Raw genomic sequence first — 27847 nt, forward strand, 5'->3', positions numbered from 1 at the left:
AACGTTAAATACCGCGGACGCCAATTAGCGTCTGTTGTGAATGGTTTCCATTTCAAATTAAACATTTATGTTTATCGATTTTTTTACGACATAATGTATGAATTTTATTTTGAAAAAAAATTATATTTAGACATATAGAAAGGGCAATTTAAAAAAAAATTTACGTATATTTTGTATATCTTCAATTTCAATAACATATCTAGAAAAAAATCAAAATGTATCAAAAAAAGATACATAAATTTTAATTAGAAGATAATATTTTCGCAGATTTGCAATATTTAGCATAAGTGCCGGTCGGTAAAGTGAATTAATTAGTCTCAAAGAACATTCCAATATGAGATTATGTTCAAAAGCAAGTGCAATAAAAACATTTTATGAATAATTTGAGAACAGTGTTTTAATCTTGAGATATATGAAAGACAACTAAACTTTTGGTGACTCACTTACTTGTACATTCAGATGTATAACTATAAGCTTATTATATTTTTAAACCTTTAGAATTTGATACTAAAAAAAGAGAGCATGCCATTGCTAGTTTATCAAAATTAATTCAGGATCTTATTGCTACTCTTAAAGATTTTCGAAAGAAAATATAAGACAAATTTTTATAATAGTTCTTGACTTTTGCAATAAATTAAACAAATACCCATAACCAAAAAAGGAAATCTAATCACATGATTCGGCTGAGGATTAATCACTATGCTTAGACTTTGTCATAATTTGAATTTAATGCAATTATAAAAACGATTTTACTGTATTAAAAATATTGCGGGAAAAATTAGTTTTACCAAGAGAAGGTTATATTTCACTGTCAGCAAAGAATTTGAAACCAAAGAAATTTTACTAACGTCTGGAAACAGAAGTTGGATCATCATTCTTGAAAACCATGACATTCAGTAATTATTTTTTAGCTATCGTTTAAACAAACACAGTACATTTTTTTTGACGAAAAAATAATTGTTTAATTCAGCCATTAGCTCAAAAAATCTCAAAAATATCAATGTCATTCTTCACAATTATTTTTTATTATCAAACAATGCCTTAATTAGCCTTGTTTAATTCATGAAACTCTCGCGTTTTTTACCACTAAAAAAAGTTTAAACATATTTAAAAAAATATTACTTTTTAACTTAATGTTTACGTATTAAGAAAGCAATATACGTAGTAGTTTTAATCTATTTGTTGTTAAAATAAGTGTTACCTTTATATAAATAAAACTTATATGTATGTGAAAGTTATAAATTAACTGGCAATTTTCTGTTGCAGTTTTACTGTTAAAATAATGTTGAAATTACACATTTGCACTATACATATACTTTGAGACTGATTAATGGTAATTACTATAATATAGAATAAATCTATAATAACTAGATGTCAATAAGAAAGCAAATAGTAATATACTTTCTAACACTATTTTTAAATGATTATGCTTGGCAATAAATAGTGTTCTAACGGTTCGCAAAAGAGTTTTTTAATTTTACTTAAAAACAAACCATCGCTAATTAATATTTGCAAATTTTTTCATTTAACACAAAGTTTGAGCTACGTTATTTTACATTTATATATTATACCTTGTATGCTTTTTCTAACTATATGTTATAAATGATGAAAGTATAATCTGAAACAATTATTCTGTGTGTTTAATAATAGAATATTATATTTTATGTACCCGAAATATTATAATATATAATATTATATCAATGATACGATCATATATAAATGGCACCAATCTTGTTAGACCGGTATCAACAAAATTGTAGATCCACGCGTTGAGGTAATTTATAAGTAAATATTTAAAAGCTTATGTCATTTTGAAGTGTATTTTTTTTAATATTTATGAATTGCATTTACTTAACTTCAACATCTTAAAATACTTAGCTTTCATTTTTTATGAATGTATTTGCATGAATATTTTGTTATAATTTGGGATGCTTTATGGATAGCTTAATAAAATAAAAAACATATAAATATATAAAAAATCACAATTAAAGATAATTATATTTCTTCTATAAAAATATATAATTTGTATGACAATGAAATTTCTAGATAATTTATATCAAATATGCACTTACGTGATCACTGTTTGCTTCATGCTGAACTGGAAACGGTCGTCGATTTCTGTAATTTTAAAATAAAATGGCGTTATTATATATGGCGAGTCAATAATGTAATAAAAAAGCGACAAAAATAAACATGAGTAAATTATACATAATGTAGTTGAAACATCCTGTTATTATTGTATATTTTTTATTATTTATTTTTACCGAAAAATTGCAATTGTATAGTGTGATACGGATGTGAAAATGTAAATATTACAATAATAAAATTAAGAATTAAGCAAGGCTGGATTTTCCATAAAAAAGTTTTCAGCTAAAAATGTTGAAACATAATCTTACTATTGAAAAACAATTAAATATTGTTGCATTATTTATATAAAGTACGAAACGATAAATAAATAAAAATAATCGTCGGGCTGACTTGAGTCAAAAGGGAGAAACTATATCCAATTGCTTTTACTCGATTGCTTTCACTCGCGTTACATTTACGGGTCTCACTTGCTCGTTATTGAGGTCTCATTTGAATAAGTGTATCCCGCGTTAGGGCCACTCTATTGTTCAGAATTTTCTCCACACGTTTTAATATTCTATACTTGTTCAAATATAAAATGACAAGAAGAAAGTAATTATTAAAAGATGTGTAATTAAATATAAAGTTCAGTCAAATATATACACCAAAGCAACTTGAAACTATTTTCCTGTTTATAAAATACAGTTCGGATTCCAACGATTTATGATCGCTGCTTAACAATGGGTGATATTATAATCAAACGCTTAATATTCGAATGTTGTATTTTCACGGCAAGGTTTTTCTTGAAATCGAAGGATGTTCGTATCGCAGTTCGTATCCTAAATAAATAATTTAATTGGACATACTACATAAGTGAGAGGTAATCTACTGTAAAAAATTTTTTTTTAAAGATCTTTAACGACTGATTTCATAATACATTTCATATTTTTAAATTTAATAATAAATTCTGAACATTGGTATATTTTTATAAGTAATATAATACAAAAAGTATACATTTAAATACATATTTAGTTAAATTAACATTTTTTAAACATATTGCTTATATTTATACATAGATAACTTTCACTTATTCCAAAATAAATGTATTATTATTCGAAACATTCACTCTATCGTTGTAGTGAAATGTGTGTCAGGGCAAATGCATATTATTAAGAAGATAAATAAATTATAAGGTGACATAAGCTATTCTTTTATATTAAAAATAAATTAACAATCATTATTTTTTAGGATCATCCTATAGATTAGCTTATAAGATATATAGCGCCAGTTACAGAAAATTCGTGACCATGGCTGGAGCATCACAGCCGAAATATTAAAATGTAAGTGTAAATAGCGACGAATCCCGAGGTTCCAATAATATGTGTGTATATACGTATATACATATATATATATATATATATATATATATATATATATATATATATATATATATATATATATATATATATATATATATATATATATATATATATATATATATATATATATATATATATATATATATATATATATATATATTTATTTTTAAATTAATTTATAAATGCATCGTTTATTTGCGTTGTTAAGCTGATGAAATACATACTATATCTAAAATCATTTTCATTGCGTCTTTGATTTTATATTCATAACACTGCTTAAGTTAGAATGAATAGCAATAATAATTGCAATACTAAATTGTCTTGATATTCTATATTATTATTATATGTTTTATTAATTCAAATTATAAAACATATAATAATGTGTACTACTATATTATTATATTAGATTTTATATAAAAGTTTTTTAATTAATTTTTAATAATTTTTAATTAGGCATTCTTGTTTCTCGATAAATGAGAACCCTAATTATCACTTCTCAATTTTCTCTATATATTTTGATATATAATAAAAATTATGTAACATATAGTATGTGATCACATTAATACAGTATATTATTAAAGATATCTCTATATATGTATGTTTAAAATCTTTTTTGCAATATTTTTTTGCCAATATATATGGGATGTAAATTAGTAGTAATTAAAATATAAAGTAATTATTTATTAAAATATCTTAGTAGCTACAATAACTTTTTTAAATACTTAGCATCATAGAAAAAGCAATCAATGTTCCTTTTCTTGTGAAAAAATTACATGGAATGCTCTTAAATAATTTTGAAATTTACTGATTGCGAAACGGTTGCGTCTTATCTAATTATTATCATAGTTCTTAGATTATTAATGAAATCATGAACAATTGTTTTTCATTAAAATCAAATATATTTATAAACATCTAGAACGGATCCACCCTTTCTTGTGCAGCAGTTTTAAATCATTTAAAATTATTCGAAAAAAAATTTAATAAAATTCTATTTTTGAGAATTGAACCTGTACGCAAACTGAGTGCACAAATAAAATTAATAAAAATTAAATGATACATTTGGTAATTTTATAAAAAAATATGGTTGTTTATTTTATAGTTTAAATGTCATATATTATAATTATGTAAATGTACAAATTTATGGAATAATTGGAAAAAAAATGGAATAATATAATAATATAAAAATTAAAAGACACCGATATCAAAAATTATTTATGGCATAGCATTAATAGAGTATTTATTTAAACATGATTTTTTCATCTATATTATGAAATATTACAAAATTGTTTTTGAGGTTTTATAAGCAAGTGATAAATTTTTAATGAAGTGATTCAATGCACTACTAATAATTAAAAATAGCTTTTTACACGCAGACATATGTGTGAATGAATCAGGTGCTGAGGAATTTTTCCATTGTTTTCAGAACCAAAAGGTACATTGACAATACCGGTTTGCTATGTTGCCTTCTTCTTCAGTGATGCACACTAATATTTTTGAGAATATATTAAAAATAGTAGAATAAAAATTAGCATACATAAATTTCAACTTGTGTTTGTAATGAAATTATTAAGGTTCACGAACTTTAAGAAATTAGTATAATTAAATAATTGTGACGTTGTTTCTATAAAAAATACACAAATGATATAATGGTTATTTTTAGTATTGTACTAGCAACATTTTTTTTTAAGATAAGTACCATAATTTAAATTGGATATAAATTTGTACCATACAAGCAGTTCTAATGTGCTAAATATTATATGGTAGATGATACTATTGGGTAGTTTTTTTTAAACTTGAAACTAGAAAATCACTTTTGAATGGTTTTATTTAATTTAAATGATTCAAAGTGTAATATACTTTTAAAGATATAACCCTCTCTTACCTCTCGGTCATTTTTTAAATTCTATTAGCATAAAACGTTGGAGGCTTTTTTCGAAATATTCCGACAGTTCCCATTTTGATTTTTTACCGTTTATGAAATATTGCATCGTTCGAAAGAAATGATAGCCGAAAGAAGGTAGATGTGATTAAACTTTCCTCGTGTAAACGATCCAGCTGATCACAATATAAGCTTACTGTTATTGTTTGGCCAGGTTTAAGAGTTTCATAATCCACAATCTCTTTGTAATCCCTCAAAACTTTTTTTTACAGTGAGTACGGGCTTCGGGGTAGGTTTTACTACTTGACCTTTAGATAAACACTGTCTTCTACTATTATTGTTGTCGAACAACACATATTTCTCATCTCCGATTATTAAACGATTGATTAAAGTCAACTCAGCTTTAAAATAAAGAAGCTCTTGAGATATGCGGATACGCGCTGACATGTTTTATTCGCTTAATTCGTGTGGAACCCATGCACCAAGCATTCTCAATCTGCTGTGTGTTTGCACTGTTGAATCGGACTGGTTTAGTTTCTCGGCCAGCTGGTGGATAGTTTGAGTAAGATTTCTTTCTACTTCTGCAGCCAGGACATCATCGTCTATATTTTTTTTTCACCTACTACTTCATAAATGTTGTTAGTGGGCGTTTTTGCCATATTCTAAAAATAAATTCATATAATATGCAACTATGTATAAATTATTCACTTAGTCTGTCTAAAATCTGCCATCGTGTTTATTTAATGATTATCTAATATATTACATATGCATACAAAAAATGTGAAGGAATTAATAACAAGTTTATCTACTGTAAAACTCAGCTTTATACCACTGAAATATAGTATTTATTTATCTACTACCAAATATAGGCAACATATGTACAATTAAAAACGTTTTTCGTATTAATACTTTTAACATTTTAATAAATAAAGACTCACATTTAATATTAGACTTGCTCATAAAATCATAATTACAAATGCAATGAATTGAGTGATTGTCTATTCAATTTATAAAAATTGTAATAATAATTATATAATAATCACCTATCGACTTTTACTAAATAAAATGATAAACAATTAACAACTAAATATGATAAAATTGTCATTACTTATAAATGTTATATAATCGTTATTAAATTACTTTAAAATAAATAACTCTCTCTTAAAGCAATTATGAAAATAAATATTAATAGTTTTTGTATATCGAAAGCAGTAGCAATAAATATACTCTGTTTTTTAAATATACTCGATTTAGAGAAATAGGTAGGCAAATATCTACCGAAATTTTTATCCAATACGTTTCTCCTATTAATGCATTTTTCACATTATGGATTAATTATTGTTTGATATCTTGCGAAACATATTAAATAAATGTGCATTATGCATATGTGCGTACAATCGTACATAATAACAATATTCTAAGAAATGTATACACGTGTGATCAATTGCGATTTATGATCAGAATATATTTTGCTTCTTATTATAAATTAATTTTTATATAATCTATAATATATGTTTATATGAATAAATGTTATTATTTAACAACCAAGTATTTAATTAACACATGGAAATAATAATTTATATTTTTTTCTATTTTAAAATAATGCTCTGGTTATAATTTTTTACGCCAATGCTAGTGTTGGACCGGTCAGACGTTCCCAATCCAAGTTACGTTAACGGTTTACCGTTTTAGGGGCATCGACCGAATTGTCCTTTCCGGTTTTCATATGAATTTATTATGTATGTATATAAATACACACACACATAATATAGCAATTTTATCATATTTAAAAAATAATTTATAAGAAATAACGTATCAATACAACGTAAATACAAAGTGATGATAAAAACTAATGCATACTTAAATACCATTTATAAAGTTCGATTTGCTATGTTCTAAAATTATTTTTTTAATTACAAACTGAGATTAAAACTGTACAATACTTTAAAAAAATGTAACTGATGAACTTATCTTAGACTATGTACTAAAATCTGATATTTTTATGTGACACACATCAGATTGTATCAACGAAAATGAAAAAACGAACATTTGTCCAATTTCATTAAAAGTAATGAAATTTTGGTGCAATAAACGACTGATAATATCATTTAATCGCAGTAAAAACAAACTATTGAACCTATTTTGAATTTCGTCGTTCAAATGCGAACTAAGCTGTTAAATTACAATAGTATACAAAGAACGACTCGTATGTTGTACTTTGAAATCCCCGTAAATCGAGGTCATGGGGAAAATAAATTTATGTATATACAGAAAGACGAAACAAATAGTTATTAAGCTTTTTAATGTAGCATTAACTAAAAAGTTGTTAAAAGTATAGTCCCATTACATTGGAAGTAAAATAACTTCTTTTGGGCCTCTAATATGTACATATTCACATATTGTATTCTTTCATTGTTATTTTTCTGTTGAGCTCACTGTTTAAAGCGTATAACGGAAGTGTAAATAACGTTAGCAATAGATGATCTTGAAAGTTCCATTTGCATATGCAAAAATGGCATATTGGTACTTGAGTATGAAACGAGTTTGGCAAGAAATCGAATATCGGTCAATACGAGAAGTTTTTATTTTTTTAATATGTCTAATGTATGAATAACTACTATGATTATTTATGGGTTGATTGTAACATCGTTCTTATTTGATAAATAAATTATATGTATTTAGGGTATTACATAAATTTGTATTTGGTATATTGTAAAACCATTTTTAAACTTGTATTGCCAAATGAAGTCTGCGATTCAAAGCTTTTAAGCTTTCTAATACGTAAGTGCAAATGAAACATAATTATATCTTCCAGACAAATCCTTTAGAGCGCGAGCGACCTTTCGCTCTCTCGCGTGTTAAGTGACGAGAGTGAGAGAGATAATGATATGGTAGTTTGCAAACTGAGATAGAACGAGTAACTCGCTTCAATTTCGGTATGCACGTAGGCGTCCTATGGTTAACACGCATGACGAGCGCTGCATCGTGGTCACGTGGTCAAGTTATAATATCACATGCTACAGTGGGATTACATGTTAACATGTTTTTATGTAACTCGATCTTCAACATATTCTTACTGACATATTTGAATATTTTATGGCACCAAAAGGGATTAATTATATTTTTGATAGTATATTCTTATACACAGATATCATTATTATATTTTTTTTCATGTAAAATTAAATAATTAAAAAATAATTAGTGGTACTTGATTTTGTTAAAAAAAATCATTTCGAATATACTTATGTATTTTCCTAGATCGGTTTATATAAATGTCACACTATAACGAATTCTTATTTAGAATCGATGGCGACAAATTCTAGGATAGTCACACATGTGGTGTTCGTATTCTGAAGTATCATTTTAATGCTTTATGGCATTTTGCAAAAGCCGACAAAGATTTTGCGTAAATTGATTATTTACGACCGAAAAGTTTTCATTGATATTGTATTGGTGAGTGCCCACACTAACTTTTATAATTATCAATAGCGTAATTTTATTAATATGACAATTTAAAATTGGCGATTATTTGGCACTTTTTTCGATCGCACGCAAATGTGCCGGCAGCTGCCGTCCGAACGTCATGCACGCCGCGAAGCGCGCGAGCATATGAAATCTGCGACTTCAGTTGTAGCTTCGGTTCGGACAACTTCCAGACAGTGTAGTGGAAGTCTAGAATACACGTTCCCTGTCATTTGTTTCGTAAAATGTAGATACACCCAATCGGAATTATAATTATATAATTATAATCAATAATTGCGATTCACCAGACACGATATAATTTGAAAAACACTAAGGATCATATGAGAGTCGAACCAAGGTCTATCAGGTCAATAGTCAGCGACTTAAGAAAATGAATCAGCAATTAAATATTAAATATAAGTATCCAAATCACTGAAGAAACATGTGTTCATATCTTCCACCTGTCCTTATGTACATACATATGTTTGTGGTACAGACATAGATAATTACAAAATATAGAGAAACAAAGAATCAACTCTTTGAATACCTTGAACTGCAAAATTCACCAGTCTAATCAATCATTTTAAACTAAAAACTAAAAATTATTACAATAACAATTATTATTACATGAAATGTTTAAAAAAATATATATATATAAAAAAATGTATTTGTTGAATTGATTTATAATATTCTGAAATAATGTAGGTTGAAAACGAATTAAAAATATCGCATAATAAAATTAATTTAATATATTATTTCTTGAGGAATATGTGTATTAATTTGTACTCGAGTCAATAAGAATTATTAGCATTATTATGGCACGATTTTAATCTTAATAATTTAATATACGATTTTGTATACAATAATTATATCATAAGTTGCGATTATTATTCGCATTTGATTATATGTTTATGTATATCTTATAAAGATTCTAGATTTAAAAGTCTTTTTGATTATATTAATCTTATACACTCTTCGTCCCTATAGAATTTTGATAATTTTATTCCATTTGATCTTGACTATATTCTAAGTTGTCGACCTGTTCAAAAGATAAGTGTTTTTATTTCATATATTTTTGCTTGGATATAACACATATTTATATTTGTTAATATTATACTTATAAATTGTACAGTTTGACGCAAATGACGCGAAAAAGTGGAATTTTATTTTAGTAATGGCAAAGTTTCAAATTTTTCCCAATAAATTTATTTAGTGATGCTAATATTTGAAGGTGAGTTGATGCTGCGACTTCCTAAAACTGAGCCAGCCAAATTTGGATACGTTTAAATCATAGTTAGATATACAAATTCGGCTAGTGAACGTAACACTGGGGGGGGTCAAGGTCATGGTCATGGACTATTGCGCCAACCATCTCGTTTTGCGGTCTATCATCATTATTTTTTTCGTGTCCGACGAAAACTTTTATAGTATTAGTTAATTATTATTATGTTGTTTTGGTGGGTTTTATACAGCAAATGTCAAAGTTTATACCAACAGAACACATGCATATTTTGTTGTTATTTTTAATAAAATTACTGAGCAAATAAGACAGATATACTGTCTCTGATGTTCATGTCATATTAGACGCGTAGTTTGTGTTTGTCAGCTAAGTATTAACGACGCATTTTGTAACGCTAGATTTCTTCATTTTAAACATGACGCAACAAAGAATTTGCATTAAATTTTGCGTTTCCATAGTGAAGTATTGCAAATGTTAAAGAAGGCTTTTGACGAGGGTGCAATGTCTAAATGTAGGGTACATAAATGAAACAAGAGCTTTTAAAAGACCCGTGAAGAACACCGATAGGCAGCCTTGAATTAAAATTAGACAGATTGCTGAAAAAGATAACGTAAGGTTTACGTGAAGCAATCTTAAATTGCATACTAAGCAGCCAAATTTGTCTAAAACATCATCATAAAGAAATTTCCATAACTCGTGATCATGGCTGGAAAATTGCAACCGAAATATAGAATGAAAGTAAGTAAAAATCGCTATGAATCCCGATGATATAGTATATATATGTATGTATAAATATAAATCCATGTTTAACGCGATTGAGAAAAACGTTTTCCTTTAAATACGCCATAGCAAACATATTATTTTACACGTGTAGCGTGATGTGCGCCATTAACGCATTCCCACTTATTATACTTGACCTACACGTGAACCATCTCTCACTGCCCATGCAGTGTGTCCTGAGTTGCTTTTTCGAGTGATTTTTAACGTTATAATTTAAAGACACGTGAATACTATTCGATCTTTTTATTACAAATTCAGTTTTATACCTTGATTTACGCGATATTTCCTGGAAATAAAGACGTAAAGATGAGTGAAATGTATGTATATGGTTAACAATAACCAAATACAAATATATTACTGATTTATTTAGATTTATATTTAATTAAATGTTTGCGGCAAACATGTACATTAGAACATGATCAGGGATGTTTTCTGTTTCTTTACATTCCTGTGTACGCTAGTCGTAAAACTTATTAGAGCAATTAAGTGCAAGTTTTAATTTACTTGATTGTCCTTATCGTTTAGCACTTTATGTCCGTATAAAGCGTTTTATAGCGTGCGCTATTGAAACTCTCACACGACGGCCAATTAAACCTTAACGACACTTCGTTAGCTTCTGCTCTAATCTACATATCGTCAAACTAATTAGGTTTTTTTAAACACACGTATAACCATTTTTATCGCGAGATTCGTATAAAGAATAAATATCGTTTCTAAAGAATGATTTATTCACCTACTATAAATGTGATACAAAGTTTCTTAGTGGTAACGCAATTATTCTTTAATAACCTATTGAATATTTTATTTGCTATTGTTGTGAGAACATACCTATAAATATCATGAATACATTAGTTTCGATAGTTACAACTCGTTTACTGGTATTTTTACACATTTAACCAATATTAAGAATTATTATAAAAAAAAGCAGTAAAACAATACTTTTATATTTACTACAAATATAGAACAAAGTAAGCTGTAATGTATATAAAACTAAAGAAAATAAAATACATTAGATCATTACAAACATTGCTCTTATTTTAGATAAAAAAACACCTGCAATAGAAAATAGTCTCACTGGCTAATAAACTCGCTTTTATCCTTTTTATCTTAAAAATTTAATGCCTGCACTACACTCTCTGGAAGTTGGCCAAGGTTGGCCAAGGACGGATAGTGGGTTACTTCGGTCGAGTTCGATTCTGCCCGATCTAAAACCTCTCGGAAGTTGTCCGAGGTTATCGAGAACGGGAGGTAAAGTGGAGGTAATTTAGATCGACTAGGCCAGCTTCGAGCGCTTTCGAACATTGTCAGCAAAACGACCGAAGTCAAAGAGATTGAAGTCAGAGCTGCTTTTTCGAGCGCAAGCGGTGAGATACTTCCCCCACGAGATGAGAGTGAGAGAGATAATGATATGGTTTTTCGCAAACTGAGTAGTTCAATTTCAGTATGCGCGTAGGCGTTCTATGGTCAACACGCACGTCGAGCGCTGCATCGTGGTCACGTGGTCAAGTTATAATACCATGCTTATCGGGGACTTCAACAGACTCTTACTGACATCTTTGAATATTTTAGGGCACCAAAAGGGATTAATTATATTTTTGATAGTATATTCTTCTAACAAATATCGTTATTATATGTTTTTCATATAAAATTAAATAATTAGTGGTACTTGATTTTGTTAAAAAAAATCGTTTAGAATATTCTTATGTATTTTCCTATATCGGTTTGTATAAATGTCACACCGTCAAATGTCATATACCGTCCAGACGTCATGGACGGCATATGAAATTTTTGCCAGTGTGGTCGCTTCCTCGAAGTATTGTATAAGGTCTCGGCCGACTTCGGTTCAAACAACTGTTGTGCAGGCATAACACAGTGGATTATACATGCTTAAAATAAATTAATTTAAAATTTTTGAAATCACTTAAGAGTGTATTAAAGTCATGTGTTGAGTAAATGCATCTGGAACTATTTTGATTGAAAAAGCAAAAAAACTTAAAAGATTTTTACAAATAGCAGAATTATTAGTAGATGCTTATTCTCAGTTTTATAGTACAAAATTTGTATTGTCTAACACTACAGGTTTAATTCAACTGATAAACCCAAGTATTGTACAATAATATCAATGAATCGGCTTTACCGCGTTGGTCTTCTCAAAGCTTTCGCTGCGGAAAACGATAGCTTGATAAATTTCTGAAAAAAATTACTACATTGGATAGCACAATCTTGGGCAAAAGTAAGCCAGTACCACTTGAAGATTCTTTCTAACGTGGAAAAATATGTATTAGATTCTGAGGCAAGTGACACATCTGACATGCTTAGATTAATGGAAAAGTAAAATGCATTGAATATGTCGATCGGGAAAATATCGAGGAATGGTGTGATCCGATTCAAATGATTTTTAATGCTTGAATGATGGGGATGTCGTTTCTATTGTCGTTCAAATAGAAGAGGAAGGGAGTGATTGTGACAATACAAGCGAATAAGATACTAGCAATTAGATTAGTCACAAGATGGCACTGACCTCTGTTGAAATTTAACTAGACTATATCTACCACTGGGGATTCGAATATAACAAAATAATAGCTCTTAGAAAAAAATATACTAATTCTTGAAGAGATTTTTTAAATATTGATAAGTTGTATTATAAATTTATTATACATATTTTAAAATTGGATCAAAATGTTTTCTTACCTGCAATAGCCCGGATAATCGAGAGTATACTGTATTGAGCTTACAGTGCTAAATCTGATAAAATTTCTTTGTTATTAAATAAACATATTAAATGATATTTCAATGAATTTTTTAGAGCATTGTCCTCATTATTAGTTCCTGTATTTTCAATATTCGTCTAAGTACAATAAATAAATGATTTCAAGCAAACGATATTTTATAACATAATAACTTTTTATGTATGTAAAAGAGAAGCAGCATATAAAGTGATCTTACGGTTTTGCATTAAATAATGTTTTTAAAAGAATTCCTACAAATTTATTTTAATATAAAAAAATGTATAACTTTTTTTATAATAAATTTAATTAGGAGATTATTATAGTATGTAAAATCGATTTTTAATGTGGGTGTAGTAAGTTTAAACGAGTTACTGTTACGTTTTTGATCTGAAAATAGAAACACGTTAACTTGGGTTAAATATAAGATATACCATAATATATCGAAAAGGTAAACCATTCATGAGCTATTAATATCGTAATATAATCTACTATTTAAATAGACTGATCAAAACACAAACAAACTATTAAGTAACAGTTTTTAATTGAACAAAAATTAAAAAAATATTAAATTGGAAAAAGTAGTTTAATTTATATTTAGTTAAAAATTGTATTTTACATATGTATTATACATATACGTCTAGAATCAATATCAGGCATTTCACATTTAATAAAAACACAGATTTTTTGTAAATCATTAAATCATTAAATAGATTAAATTATTATAATAAGAAATACTTTGTAGAAAAACGCCATTAAAGCTAGTTTTTAAAAGTAAAATAAAACACAAAATACGATTATTTTTCTGTACTGATTTACTGTACTTAAATTGAATGTTAAACTTACAAATATCTAAGGGCTAATTTGTAGTATATTATTTTTAATAGTACATGTAAAATAATCACTTTTCTACAATCTTGTATATTGATAACACCTGTAAAGTTTTTCTATACTATATTATATATTACTTTACTAATAAATTATATTTTATAGTGGGTTTATTGGCTATTGTTTAGCTATATATTCCATCTGTAAATACTTTTTAGCTTTTGCTCAAAAAAGAGTTATGAATAGCTTTTTTTATAACAAAAATTATCTGAAAATTAAATTAGTTTTACTGGCTAAAACTAAAATATGAATCAACCGGTAGTGTCATGAAAATAATGACAGATATGCTAATTATTGTTTACGATTGCTTTTATATAATGAGTTATAACATATTTTGTTGTGGTGGTTTTAATTACCTGCATAATTTGTTATAATTTATAGGTCATTCTAACGACTATTTCGAACAAGCAAAACACATTTAAATGTAAGGGTAAGCACAGTATTTTTTACAACAATGGAAGAGAGATCTCGTGACCAAAACAATTGTGTTTAATAATTATAATGGCACGGACCACTTAATTATACCTTCGTCCTTAAGTACCGCTGAAAAACTGCTCTTTGTTCGTATAAGACGCGCGCTAAACAACAGATTCTACCATGCGTATTATACTATTATTCTTCTACCATCTAGACTGTTTATGAGATGCATAAATATCCTTATTTGCGATTCACCATAGCATTAAAATATACATGTCACAGAAGGAAAGAAGCCATAGATTCACAGCAGCAGAAACGAGACGAGAGACATCGCGAGAACACATCGGCGAAATTATAGCCGACAATAATAAAACTCGACACGCCAGCGAAGACTCTCCGACATGCCATTTTGACTTCATTGGTAGATAGTGGCATCCTCATTTCTCTATATATATATAAATGGTAATGTATAGTCATGCATGCAAGTGATACAAAACTCGAAAATATACCCTATATTGATTATATATCAACATAGAAAATAAGATATAAGTTTAATGCTATAATGATTATATATAAATATAGAAAATAAGATATAAATTTAACGCTATAATGATTATAAAGAAAATAAGATTTCTATTTTTTTACGCACGAATGAGCGAGACATAAAGCATATGTCAACCATCTTGTTTAAAATAGTACCGAATGAAATTAAATATATTTCTAATTTTGCACACATTCCTATGCTGTTAACATAGTGTATCGTTTATAACTACAGTTAGAACTGGAATAATACCAATATAAAAAATATACTTGTTTTAAACGTTTTATACAAATAATCTTAATATAGAAATTGTATCATAAAAAATAAGCATTCGTTCATAAAAACGACTCATCGTCGAATAACTCAATATGTATGTACAGATGTTCACACTTACTAAAACTCAATATTATTTAAGTTAAATACATAAATATCTGCTTATATTTAATATTAAAATAATTTTAATAATAATAATATAATTAACAACTATTGAACTATGTAATGCTAACATATTATTGAACAGCTGATTTTAACTGGAAATATAATTTAGTATTAACAGTGATATTAAAAATATATTTTGCCAAATATATTGTTCTATTTTTATTTGCGATCTAAAAAATATATTCGATTCCGCATTTTTACACACAGGAAATAAGTTATTGTATAGCAATAGGATTCTTCATTCAGACGATTGTAGAAGTACGGGAAATACTATAACTAATTACAGACTGAATGTCGCGTGCGGATTAAATTATTAATTGTTTGTTTCTAACTATTTATTTATATAATATATTGTGTCATAATTATAGTTTCGTATACTTGAATACTTAGATTGTTACTTGATGCTTAATTTGCAATGGTATTGCATAATTTGCAATGATAAAAGCATTAATCGCTCAAACAATCCCTTAATATTAAACGACTTATTAATTGTTTTTTTCTCTAATGTTTGCATCTGGTTTTTTGTTAGACAATAAAATATAATATATATCAATAAAATAACTTGCGTTTACCTAAAAATTCGTTTACTTAAAAATTAAAATTAAAAAAAAATCGTTGTGTACCTTAATTAATTATAAGTAATTTATCTATTGTATAGATATATTATTTCTGCGACATTTAATACTTCTCATATGTTTAACTAATACTTTTTTTTAAATCGTATTTTTAATATTAAACATATATCAGAATTGTTTAATAAAAATATTGCGCTAGAGAAACAAGCATTCTAAATAAATACACACCAATATTTGATTTGTAATTCTATACTATTACTGCACCTGGGTAAATATGAATAATGTTAGAAATGTGTTATAGGATTCAATCCACATGAAATTAATTTAAAACATTTAATATGCAACGCATTTTAAATTTAAAAAACGCTATTACAATCGCAGTATCTCTCATTTATAACGATTGAGATCCACTGATTAGATTCAAACAACATTTTGCTTAGGTTAAAATACACTGTTGAGAATCACTTATCATGTATAATGAACGAATTATTTTATTTATGAATAAGATTAATAAATATTAATGTCAAAATAAAAAAATGTTATTCATAACAAAATAAATGATAGAATGATGATATTGTAGTTTTGAAATTAATTAGTTTTCTTATCCAACATCGAAAGATAATGTATGATATATATTATATTAAAATACATTTTTTTAAAAGGTCTAAATATTTCTAAATCATTTAGCTTGATCTTGTATATAGATTTAAATACTTCTCAAAATCATATAACTGATTTAAATGGCTTTTGACAATGATTATCATTGGTAATTTGACTTTTTAAATGATCATGATAATGATTTTAATATTTTAAAGTGCAATAAGTAACTGCGAATATTACACTTGAGCGTCTCAAGATTATCTAGGAAATATAAAATCAGGTTTTTAAAATATGCAAGTAGTTATTTACATTACTAATTTTTTTAATATTATTTTTTCACCGACTAATTCATATAATTGATGCTGTAGAACAGCGCTGTCCAACTGACGGACTATGCATTTATTTTTGTGGCCCCCGAACCAAAACATTGTTTTAAATATAATTAAAAAAAAAACAAACAAACGTGTTTTATGCAGAAAGCGGCCGCAACGGCGCACTGTGGGGTATTTGACCGATCTCGACGGCCAAAATTATTTCTCCACTTTGGTTGATTCCATAAGTGCTTTTAGTCAAATTTATAAAAAATACATTACAAAAAAAAAAAACAGAAAATCAACTGCGACTGCGTATGTTATCTTTATAAGCATGTTACTGGACTTGCAAATAATTTAAAATTAATAAGTCGAATTTTCAGGAAGTGTTTTACGATGAAATAAAAAAATTTGATATAAATAAGAATTTCGAAAAATTTGTAACTTGATTACATAGATGTCCTAATCGAAGATTTTCTTAATTTAAATAATTTCTCAAGTATAAATTTATTTAACGATTCAATAAACGTTGATATTACACCAGGAGGCCCTAAATATCAAATGCAATTATGCGGTTGACCCATTTATTGCATTTAGAGGAGCATCTGGAATAGAATTGTTCAAACTTTTAGATTAAAATAAGTCCAAAGATGAAGGATTTTAAACTTACATATACATATATAGAAACAGCACTTAACATTCTACCATTGAAAATATAATTTGACTTGCAACAAGAAATATTAATATTAACACAAAATATTTTTTTGCCATATAATTACGTCCACAATGCTCCTATTGGTTTTGTACATTTTTTATTTTCGCTAATTACATTTTATTTTTTTCTTATAAATAAAATATTTTTCCAAATAAAAAAAAAGTTGGACAACGCTGCTGTAGAAAATACTAAAAATTTTAATTCAAAATGTGCAAATTATATAAGTTTAAAAACTAGCTAATTTTTTTTTTATTATTCAATGCTAATGACATTTGCTGTATATAAATACGTTGTAAGCAAAATATAGATTATACGATCTATGTAATTATGGTACTTGAGATTTTTCACAGGTGATGGCTTTTTAGAAAAGTCTAATATGAAAAAAATATTTTAACTCTTTCACAATAACTCGACACTATAATATACCATTAAAAACTTGAATAGACTATTTAGAAACAGCATTAGAATATGTTAACTTTTCATTACGACATTTTACAATTTTATCTGTTACAAAATGAATTAATATAAAATTATTATTTTCATTGAATATTTTAATAATAAACATTTATGCTAATTTACTTATTGTGTGTTTTTATATGCTTTTAATTTATGCATTATAAAACCCTTTACTTTTAACCGTTTATTTTATAATTTTGATGTCAAGTAAATTATCTGTATCATTTTTATTTGTCATATTAATGTAGCATACAATTAGTTTGATCACTGAATTATAGAAAATTTATCATACTATGGCTACTATGGCAACTTGTGAAAGTACAAGGATTTAGCGATGTTCAAACTTTGCATACGACTTGAGACGAATATGAGGTAATAATAATTAATGACAGTACCTGAGGAGTCTCTTGCGGTATTTGTCGTCGTTTTTGCTGAGTTTCGTGAACCGCCTTCCTACCAGGCGATCCTTCCCACTGTTGTACAGAAATGACGCTCGATTTCTACCGCTGCTTCTCCAGCCGAAGCGTCGTCTACGCCTTTTCCTGCCGCGACGTTTTTTATACTAAAATTATGCGTTTCTACCAAAAAGTATACGGTAGAGACAGACACGTCTACTACCAACGACGCCCTGGGAGACACTGGCGCTGCCGGCCGACAAACTTCCTTTTTATAGTCTTCGAGTGACTAACGACCGTTGCCTAACTTTCACCGTCTGCTTTGGCAGGCTATTAAAAACAACACAATTTCCTCTTCCTTTTATACTAATCTCAGGAACTGCAAAAATTCAGACGTGTGATTCGATCGAGCACGTGCCTTTTCGAGTACACGGTAACGTTTATTTTTGTTGACGAATAATAAACAAAGGATTCTAAATAATACTTTTGGGAAAAACATTACTATATCAGTAATAGTGTACTCTCTTTTTCCTGATGTGGATAATCCGGTTTGCAGATTATCCGTGCATAAAAAAAGCAATATTTTTTGATCGCGTCCTTTTTTTTAAAAAAAAAGTATGTCGCGCTATGCACATGCAAGTAAGTGGTGTCGATGTCGATTATTGTCTAGAATACATCCGGTTAGTCCCTTTTGTTTCCTGAGGGATTAAAACTTTTGAAACATTGATTGATCAAAATGATATTTTTCTAAATATACGTATGTTTATTTATTTAATGTATCACTTCGTGTAAAGTAATAATTTCAGTTAAATATCTGTATTCTGTAAAAAAGATTTTCCTTTTGAACGCTGACTAACAATATATCGTTATAAGAAAAAATCACGTTATTAATCGTGCCATTTTAAACAAAACATATTTTTCTTCAAAAAAAAATTGAGAAAACCAGCACGGTAAAACTGTTTCAATCATAATATAACACATTGGTTCATGGGTTGAATTAAATATGTAATACTTCAGGAACCCACTTGATTTTAAATCAATCTTCTAAGAATGCATCCATGCTCCTTTTTGGCTATATTAATTAACAAGAATTTTGTTAATATAGTGCCCTTAAATTTTCCAATCAAAAAATGTTTCATTTTATAATTTTCTGATTGTAAATATTATTAAAATTCGATGCAGAATTTATCTTAAAAAAAAAAACTGAATAAAACTTTGATTATTGGATCTAACAAAATAGGCTTCCAATGTGCGTAAATTGTATAATAGCTTACTACATGAAACAGTACTGTTATTATATATTGCTTCACTTCATTTAAATATATTTTTATTTTTAAAAGTGTTTGTATTTTTATTACACCTCGCTTGATTTTGATTATGTGATCCATTTTTTCTCAAGCGGTTAAAATGTTTGATCGCAAGTTGAACTGGCGCTTTTTTGTGCTTGATGGTGTAAGTTAATAATTGTAAATTGTAGTGTAATTTAATTGATAAAACCATCGAAATGTATATACATATATATAAATTATATTTTTAATAAAAAAATAAAAATAGCCCATAATAAAATATTTTGAGGATTACATAACTGTATCGATTATAAAATATTATTCAGATTAAAATATAGTGGCGAATTAAAGTTAGTGACAATAGTTAGATATTGAATATACGATTTGCTAGTAAATTTGAAGGGTATTAAAAATGACAATAAATAAAACAAAGAGTAGTCGGAACAGTTTATAAGTGATTAAAATATAATGTCAATTAACCCGCAGATGAGTAAGATGAGATACATGTAAAGAAGAAACTATAAATATAATTAGTTACACTACAGCACTAACTTATTGTTTTTTTTAATTTCTACTGTGTTTTGAAGATCGAAGTTAGTGAATAATATATAATTATAATTCCGATTGATCATCACCAAGATTTTCCTAAGCTTGAGGATGAATTAAAATCAAGATTATAAAATTAAAATCATAAAATCAACAAAAAAATATACACGAGAATACAAAAAAAAAGACATTAAAAGCTTCTCAAAAACTATCAAGATTTTTAAAATAAATAATATATTGTAAATATATTCAATAATTTTCCAAATAGATTTATTCTGTATAAATAATAATATTTAAAAATATCAAATCACTCTTAAAAACATCTATAACTTTTTGCATCTTCTAAGTCGCAACATTTGACAAAAATTCAAAAGCCTTCTTAATGTTAAAAATAATATAAATCTACTACCTTAACCCGCGTAAGTGAGAAAAATACAATATTCATAAAATATAAATTAATTAAGGGATTATATCATACATTTCCATTAGAAAGCGTCATTTGAGTAAAGGTGCTTTATGAACAAACCCTAGAGAGAAATCGTCATATTAGAACACTCAAGAGCCAGGCGTGAATATTGACCACCACAGACTTTCGAAAACCATAAACATTAATCACAAACCAAATCGTACCTACATAATATGTTGTAATAATCGAAACAATGAGCATTGTTTCGATCAAAAATCAATTCTTATTATTCGTGATATATTGTGCGTATATCAGGAAAGTGACCACAATAGTTTCATTTATAGAGGGTTATCCGGGAGAAATACTCATGCTTTATTAGAAGGGGCGTACATGAAAGAGGCGGAGTATGACAATAATGCTTAATTGATCTGAATAAGTCCTTTCCTATTGGCCTAAGCTTCTGTATAAAAGGACACTCGCTCACTTAGCAGAGAGACTAACTACAACATACGAGCTGCTACAAAACAAGTTTTTATCCCTAGATCCAGATTAGATCCAATAATCAAATTGACTATAACTACTATATTGCTGTAACAAAACAAGCATTTCTGTAGTCCAAATGCGTGGAAAACATATATGCAATATACAAGGGAAAAATTATCTAAATATATATATATAGTTTTATTTTTTCAAACAGTATAAAATTATTGTTTTAGTGTAATTAGCACATACATATATAACTGTTTTATGTGTTTCAGTGATTCAGTATTTAAAAACTTATATTTTAAACATCTAACGTCATTAATGATTTGAAGTGTGTTTTGTGTCTGAAATCCTAAGATATTTAATCTAGTAGTTGAAGCCCGTCTGATTCATATAAATTATTTTTGGTATATTTATTACGATAAAGCACATCTGTCTTAGTGGCAATAAAGTACATATAAATCTGCAGGAAAAAATAAAATATAAATGTTATCATTTCTTTGAAGCACCTCGGATAATATGTGCTTCAAAGTAAGAGAAAAATGAAGAAGATTTCTTACAAGGAAGAATTTTCTAGCATAGTAGTGTAGAAATAAAATAAAAAATATGTTTTCTAAAAATACGGTTTTTTAACTATACAAAAAATATAATAAAAATGTTAAACAATATTTTAATTCAAAGGTTATTTTGATGGATAGATACGCATTTTTAATTTGATATAAAAATCGTAACTGTTACGTTTAATCTGTTGCTGTTTTTTAATTATCTACATGATTAAATCTAGCTTTAACTAGATAAGAACTGGGAAAAACTTGCTTCAGTAATAAATTTTTATTGATGATAAATATATGATTCCAAAGTTTGGCGAATCCTTTCATGTGGAAAAATGCTTTTGCTTCCATATAATGGAAAGCACTATATTTGAAAGGGTTTTTATGGATCTTTATAAGACTGTAGAGCTGACGACTATTCATAAAATTAAATTATTTATCGAAACGTTATTAAGAATATCGAAATCAATTTAGACTAAGACAAAAACAACGTTTTTTTAATAAAAATATTTTTTATTTCAATACAATCTGATAATTAAAAAATTATATTAATAGTTTTATCAACTATTTCCATCATAAGCTACTGTCAAATCTTGCCACCAATCAAGAATAACTTTGAGATGATTTTAAGGTCCTTCTTTGTGTTAGTTTGAAAAATGCTCATTTACTATATTTTGAATATATCTTATCACCCCCAGACGCATAGAATATCTATGTTAATATTTATTTATTACGTTCATAGACAACATAAATTGAAAATAATATTTTCAGACGAATATACAATAGGAAGAGGTAGATCATTGTGTATTTTGTAAAAGGAGAGGTTAAGGTGTTTGATCTTTCATATTCGTTTGAGTTTCGGCGACATTAGTGACCTCTATGTTGTGTCTGGTTCATTTTGTTATTATCCATATTTTCTTTTTTGTTTATTGATATGATTCATTTAAATAAATTTAATCAACAATTAAGTATACCATATTTTTTATCTATTAAATTTAAGCAACGAAATTCATCGTACTGTTTTTTTGTTTCTTAAAATAAGAAAAAATAGAAGTAGTATAAATCGATATAATTATCATAAACTAGTAGTACGATATCTAAAATATATAAGTTAAAATTTACAATTTAGATTGTATCTGAGAGATCGGTGTTGTGTAAACAGTGATTATTATATAATTTTAATTCCGATTGATCATCACTAATTAGGTTTTATCTATTGATTGTAGGCTGTAACAATACATTAGAGTTACTAAAATAAATGTAATGAATTGTGTTGATCATGTTGTAATGCATTGGGCTAACGTTTGTCAATATTGCAACGGAAGATTCAAAATAAATAAATTATTATTAAAAATAAAAATCCATTTATTGGTTAAAAATAAAGTAGATTTTTTAAAGAAATCTTTAGGTTATGTTGTAAGTATATCGTAAATTGTGAAATGAAATTATTACATTTAAATGAAAATATTGAACCGGTGGCAAGTAAAATTTTCTGATGTATATTTGAATGAATGTATTCTAATTATTACACTTTAAAGCATATTTCATTCGCGGGAGTTATACAAATAGTAAGTTGAATAAATATTCATGTTTAAATAACAGATAATAATGGCAAGTAGCAACTGTATCAATAAAATTATATAAACTAAAAAATGTAGATAGAATTAATAACAGCAAAAGCAATCTAATTTTTAATATAATAACGTTTGATATAATTCTTTACATATATTTACAATCACTGTTGGCAAGCGCTAGTGAACCATCAACACGGTTTTCGGCTGCGTCGTTCCATGGTCAGTAACCTCTTGTGCCTTTGGAAGGCGGTCTCAAAATTCCTCGATTTTAGAATCTAATGTCGGTGTAGCCTATACGGATGTCATGAGCTACTTAAGCAACTACGGTCTTGTTAGCTTTTTTAGTTACTTAGTCAGTATTTAGTATTACAGGGATCTAATCAGGTTCATCTGCTCTTTTTGAATTTCATCGACTATATACTTGCGGAAATTAAGAATCACATAATATGTATTATATGCTGATGAACTTGAAAAAGTGTTTCACAGTATTTGCATAATTTTGGATTCAATCTCTTTATGAAAAGACCTGGAGTGTGGAGGTGGTCGATCAACAATCGATACCTTTTAACGTTACCAAGTGTCACATTGTTACATTTTCGAGATCCCTTTGCACGTCGGAATTCTGTTACAGTTTATGCGCTAAGATTTTCGGTGTAGCTTCTACTTAATATAATACTTTTTGAAGTTGTTAAGAAACGGTGCCGATAATCTGTTAATGCTCGGCGATTTTTAGCTGCATGCTTTTGATTGCCCTAGAGAGTCGCGATCGCGTCCCATATTCTGGACCGTTCCGTTCAGCGTTTGAAAATGCTCCTTTTGCACGAGCTATCAAGCTTCCTTACGAGCGATGATTTCGGCGTTGTAAAATAATCGGTACCATAATGGTTTTTAATATTTAGTGCTATAAATTAACATTTCGTGTGATTCTTTAATCAGGTCTATTATAGAGTGTGTGAAATATTAAACACAACTTGTTTTTAAATCAGCCATCATGGCGAATTGGAGAAACCTATCATAAATGGTGAGACTTGTAATAAAAAATAAAGTTCAAGATGTCTTTTGACTTTAAGAAAAAATATTCTTCCATCTTCTATGGTATTTGAATATATGAAATATTTTTTATGACGTATTCCAAATCAATAAAATAAAGTTCTTACTACGTAAAGTTATATTACCACAATAAATATATTATAACTCTTTATGTTGTATTAAATGAAATTAAATTATTTTATGTCTTTTTTTAAATATATTTTAAGGTCCAATAATTATAACATGAAATCCTAAAGATATTTTAAATATATGCCTTCTATACGCTACAAATTATAAACTATAGACATTTAAAATAAAATATTTATTATATTTTTTATACTTAACACTTGACGCAACATATATAAAATTATACTCATTTTATAATAAAAATATTGATTATTCAAACAGTTATTTTAAAAGAATACATAAATACGATTTAGAAGATAATCGCTAACCATTAAACATATCATTATTGTGTCATTCAATTCTTTTTATATACCTTCCATCTAAGAATCTTAATGCATATATTGTATTTTATTTCACAATTGCTTCGCACTAATAGCATAGCAACCTAACATAATTGTATTTATCACCTCGATGTTAATTTAAATATTAAGACAATCTGAGGTGACCGATCGGAATTCTAATGAAATTAGTAATTTTGATATCTCAGATACTAATGATTTAAGAAAAATGTTGTGGTTTCATGTATAATTTTAAACTGATAAGCGATTGCATATAAATACAATTGATCTATCTTTCTGGTTTATATATAATAGATTTAAGCGTCGAAGCTCTGTGTAGATTACTAATTCAATATTCAGCTGCTGATCATGTTAAACTTCTTGCTGCTCTCCAACGAATGCTTGAATATGAATATTGAAGCTAAAGAGATTATCAGGTGCTTTAGGATATAGCCTAAGTCCTAGTATTGTGTTTTGTCCCCAAAACATTGTCCTCCATTTCTACCACCTCTTCCAACCTTTTCTTATTCAGCACATATATGTATACTATATATAGGGTGTCCCAAAATTAATGAACGAAATTAAATTCAACGAACTCTCTTCACTGTGCATGGTCATTAGGCTTCAGTTGTTGTGTTAATTGAATTTTGTAAGCATGGAGACACAGATCTTTTGTGAGTATACGCTTCTTGAAATTTTCAATTCTTGTTTCGAGATTTTCACCAACACTCTCACGCACTGCTTCGATATTGACATTTGTATTTTAATAATTAAATTTTCGCCAAACTTTCATTGTTTTTGAGATATTATTCAATAATGAAAACACGTTGTTGTATCGTGTAACGCTCCATTTTTACTAACCCTAAACTCTCAGCTGTCAATTTTTTTTCAGGGTTGCCAACATTTACTGCACAAATAACGGCAAATTCAAATCTTGCGTTAATTTTGGGACACCTTTATAATAAACAGTCAATTATTCATGTTCTTCATGACACATTATTACGCAGCATTCTTGAATCCAGAACTATAATTTGAAATATCTATATAATATGATATTTGGTTATTATCCGTTGTTGTATCTCAATGTCTATCTTTTAAGAGCGTTGGGATATGATTCACTGAGTTCTCGTTGTATGTCCATTTGGCATTTCTTTAAACGACTGAGGGATGTTATCGACAATCAAACTATTCTCGAGGAATTCCAGTTTTGAGCTTCAAAACGTCTTCTAGAATCACGATCACGTCCTATTCTAATGACCGTTATGCCTGCACTACACTCTCTGGAAGTTGTCTGAACTGAATTCGGCCGAGACCACACTGTCGCAAATTTCATATGCCGTCCGGAAGACGGGCGGGAATGACGTTCAGACGGCGGCTTCTGTCACGTACAGCCGGCATATTTGCGCGCGATCGAAAAATATGCCAAATAATCGCAATTTTTAAATTGTCATATTATTAAAATTACGCTACTGATAATTATAAAAGTTTGTTTTGTTTTCAGAATACGAACACCACATCTGTGACTATCCTAGAATTTGTCGCCATCGATTCTAAATAAGAATTCGTTATGGTGTGACATTAATATAAACCGATCTAGGAAAATACATAAGGATATTCGAAACGATTTTTTTTAGCAAAATCAAGTACCACTAATTATTTTTAAATAATTTAATTTTATATGAAAAAATTATATAATAACGATATCTGTTAGAAGAATATACTAAAATATTCAAAAATGTCAGTAAGAGTCTGTTGAAGTCCCCGATAAGCATGTGGTATTATAAGTTGACCACGTGACCACGATGCAGCGCTCGACATACGTGTTAATCATAGGACGCTTACGCGCATACTGAAATTGAACCGAGTTACTCGTTCTATCTCAGTTTGCGAAACAACATATCATTATCTCTCTCATTTTAGTCACTTAACACGCGAGAGAGCGAAAGAGAAAATATCTCACCGTTCGTGCTCGAAAGAGCAGCTCCGACTTCGGTCCCTTTGACTTCGGTCCTTTTGCTGACAATGTTCGGAAGCGCTCGAAGCTGGCAAAGTCGACTGAATTACCCCCACTTTAACTCCCGTTCTCGGTAACCTCGGACAACTTCGGAAAGATTTTAGAGCGGGCAGAACCGAACTCGTAATTGACTCAGCTGCAGGCCTGCCGAGATGGGAAGAAAGAGGTCAAATACCCGGGGCCCGTTCTCTGGAAAAATCATAACAAAAATATATTTATAAAAAAAGTAAAAATTGATCTCAAATAATGAATATGAAATAAGCTACAGTTGTTTGAGATGTATGTACTGATGTATTTCAGGTATGATGCTTCTAAGGAAGAAACAAAGAAATAACGAATTATATAAATTAAATGTTTTTGTAGATTGTATTTTCAGTAATTTAACAACTAGTTTTAAAGCAGCAAAATAAAGAAATAATACATTCAGTTTTATGTGTCTTTTGTAGTAAAGCAATGTATTGTTTATTTTTTTGACCATCGTCACGCATTGGAGTAAACACGTCACGATGGTCTTAATTTAATTCACATGAATAAATATATAACAAGTACCAACAGTCATATTTAGCAAAAATTAATTCTTTGAAACAATAAATTAGTCTTTTTTTATTAGAAGTGGGTTACACAT

General features: G+C 28.0%; 1 protein-coding gene across 2 annotated transcripts in view; it reads right to left on the bottom strand.

Annotated features, from left to right (window-relative positions):
- Nep2 (M13 family metallopeptidase neprilysin 2) overlaps positions 1 to 19114 on the bottom strand; it is a 44899-nt gene extending 25785 nt beyond the window's left edge. For both annotated transcript variants that reach the window (XM_088188417.1, XM_088188416.1), the window contains exons 1-2: positions 18870 to 19114; positions 2073 to 2118 (exon numbers count right to left, since the gene is read on the bottom strand). In XM_088188417.1, the coding sequence (XP_088044543.1) occupies positions 2073 to 2092 (20 nt within the window). In that variant the 5' untranslated portion in view covers positions 2093 to 2118; positions 18870 to 19114. The remainder of the gene's footprint in view (positions 1 to 2072; positions 2119 to 18869) is intronic.
- Between the last annotated feature and the right edge of the window lie 8733 nt (positions 19115 to 27847).

This window comes from Plectrocnemia conspersa, unplaced genomic scaffold (assembly GCF_051122295.1).
Source record: "Plectrocnemia conspersa isolate PC_06_02 unplaced genomic scaffold, ASM5112229v1 ptg000006l, whole genome shotgun sequence".
NCBI classification, from domain to species: Eukaryota; Metazoa; Arthropoda; class Insecta; order Trichoptera; family Polycentropodidae; genus Plectrocnemia; species Plectrocnemia conspersa.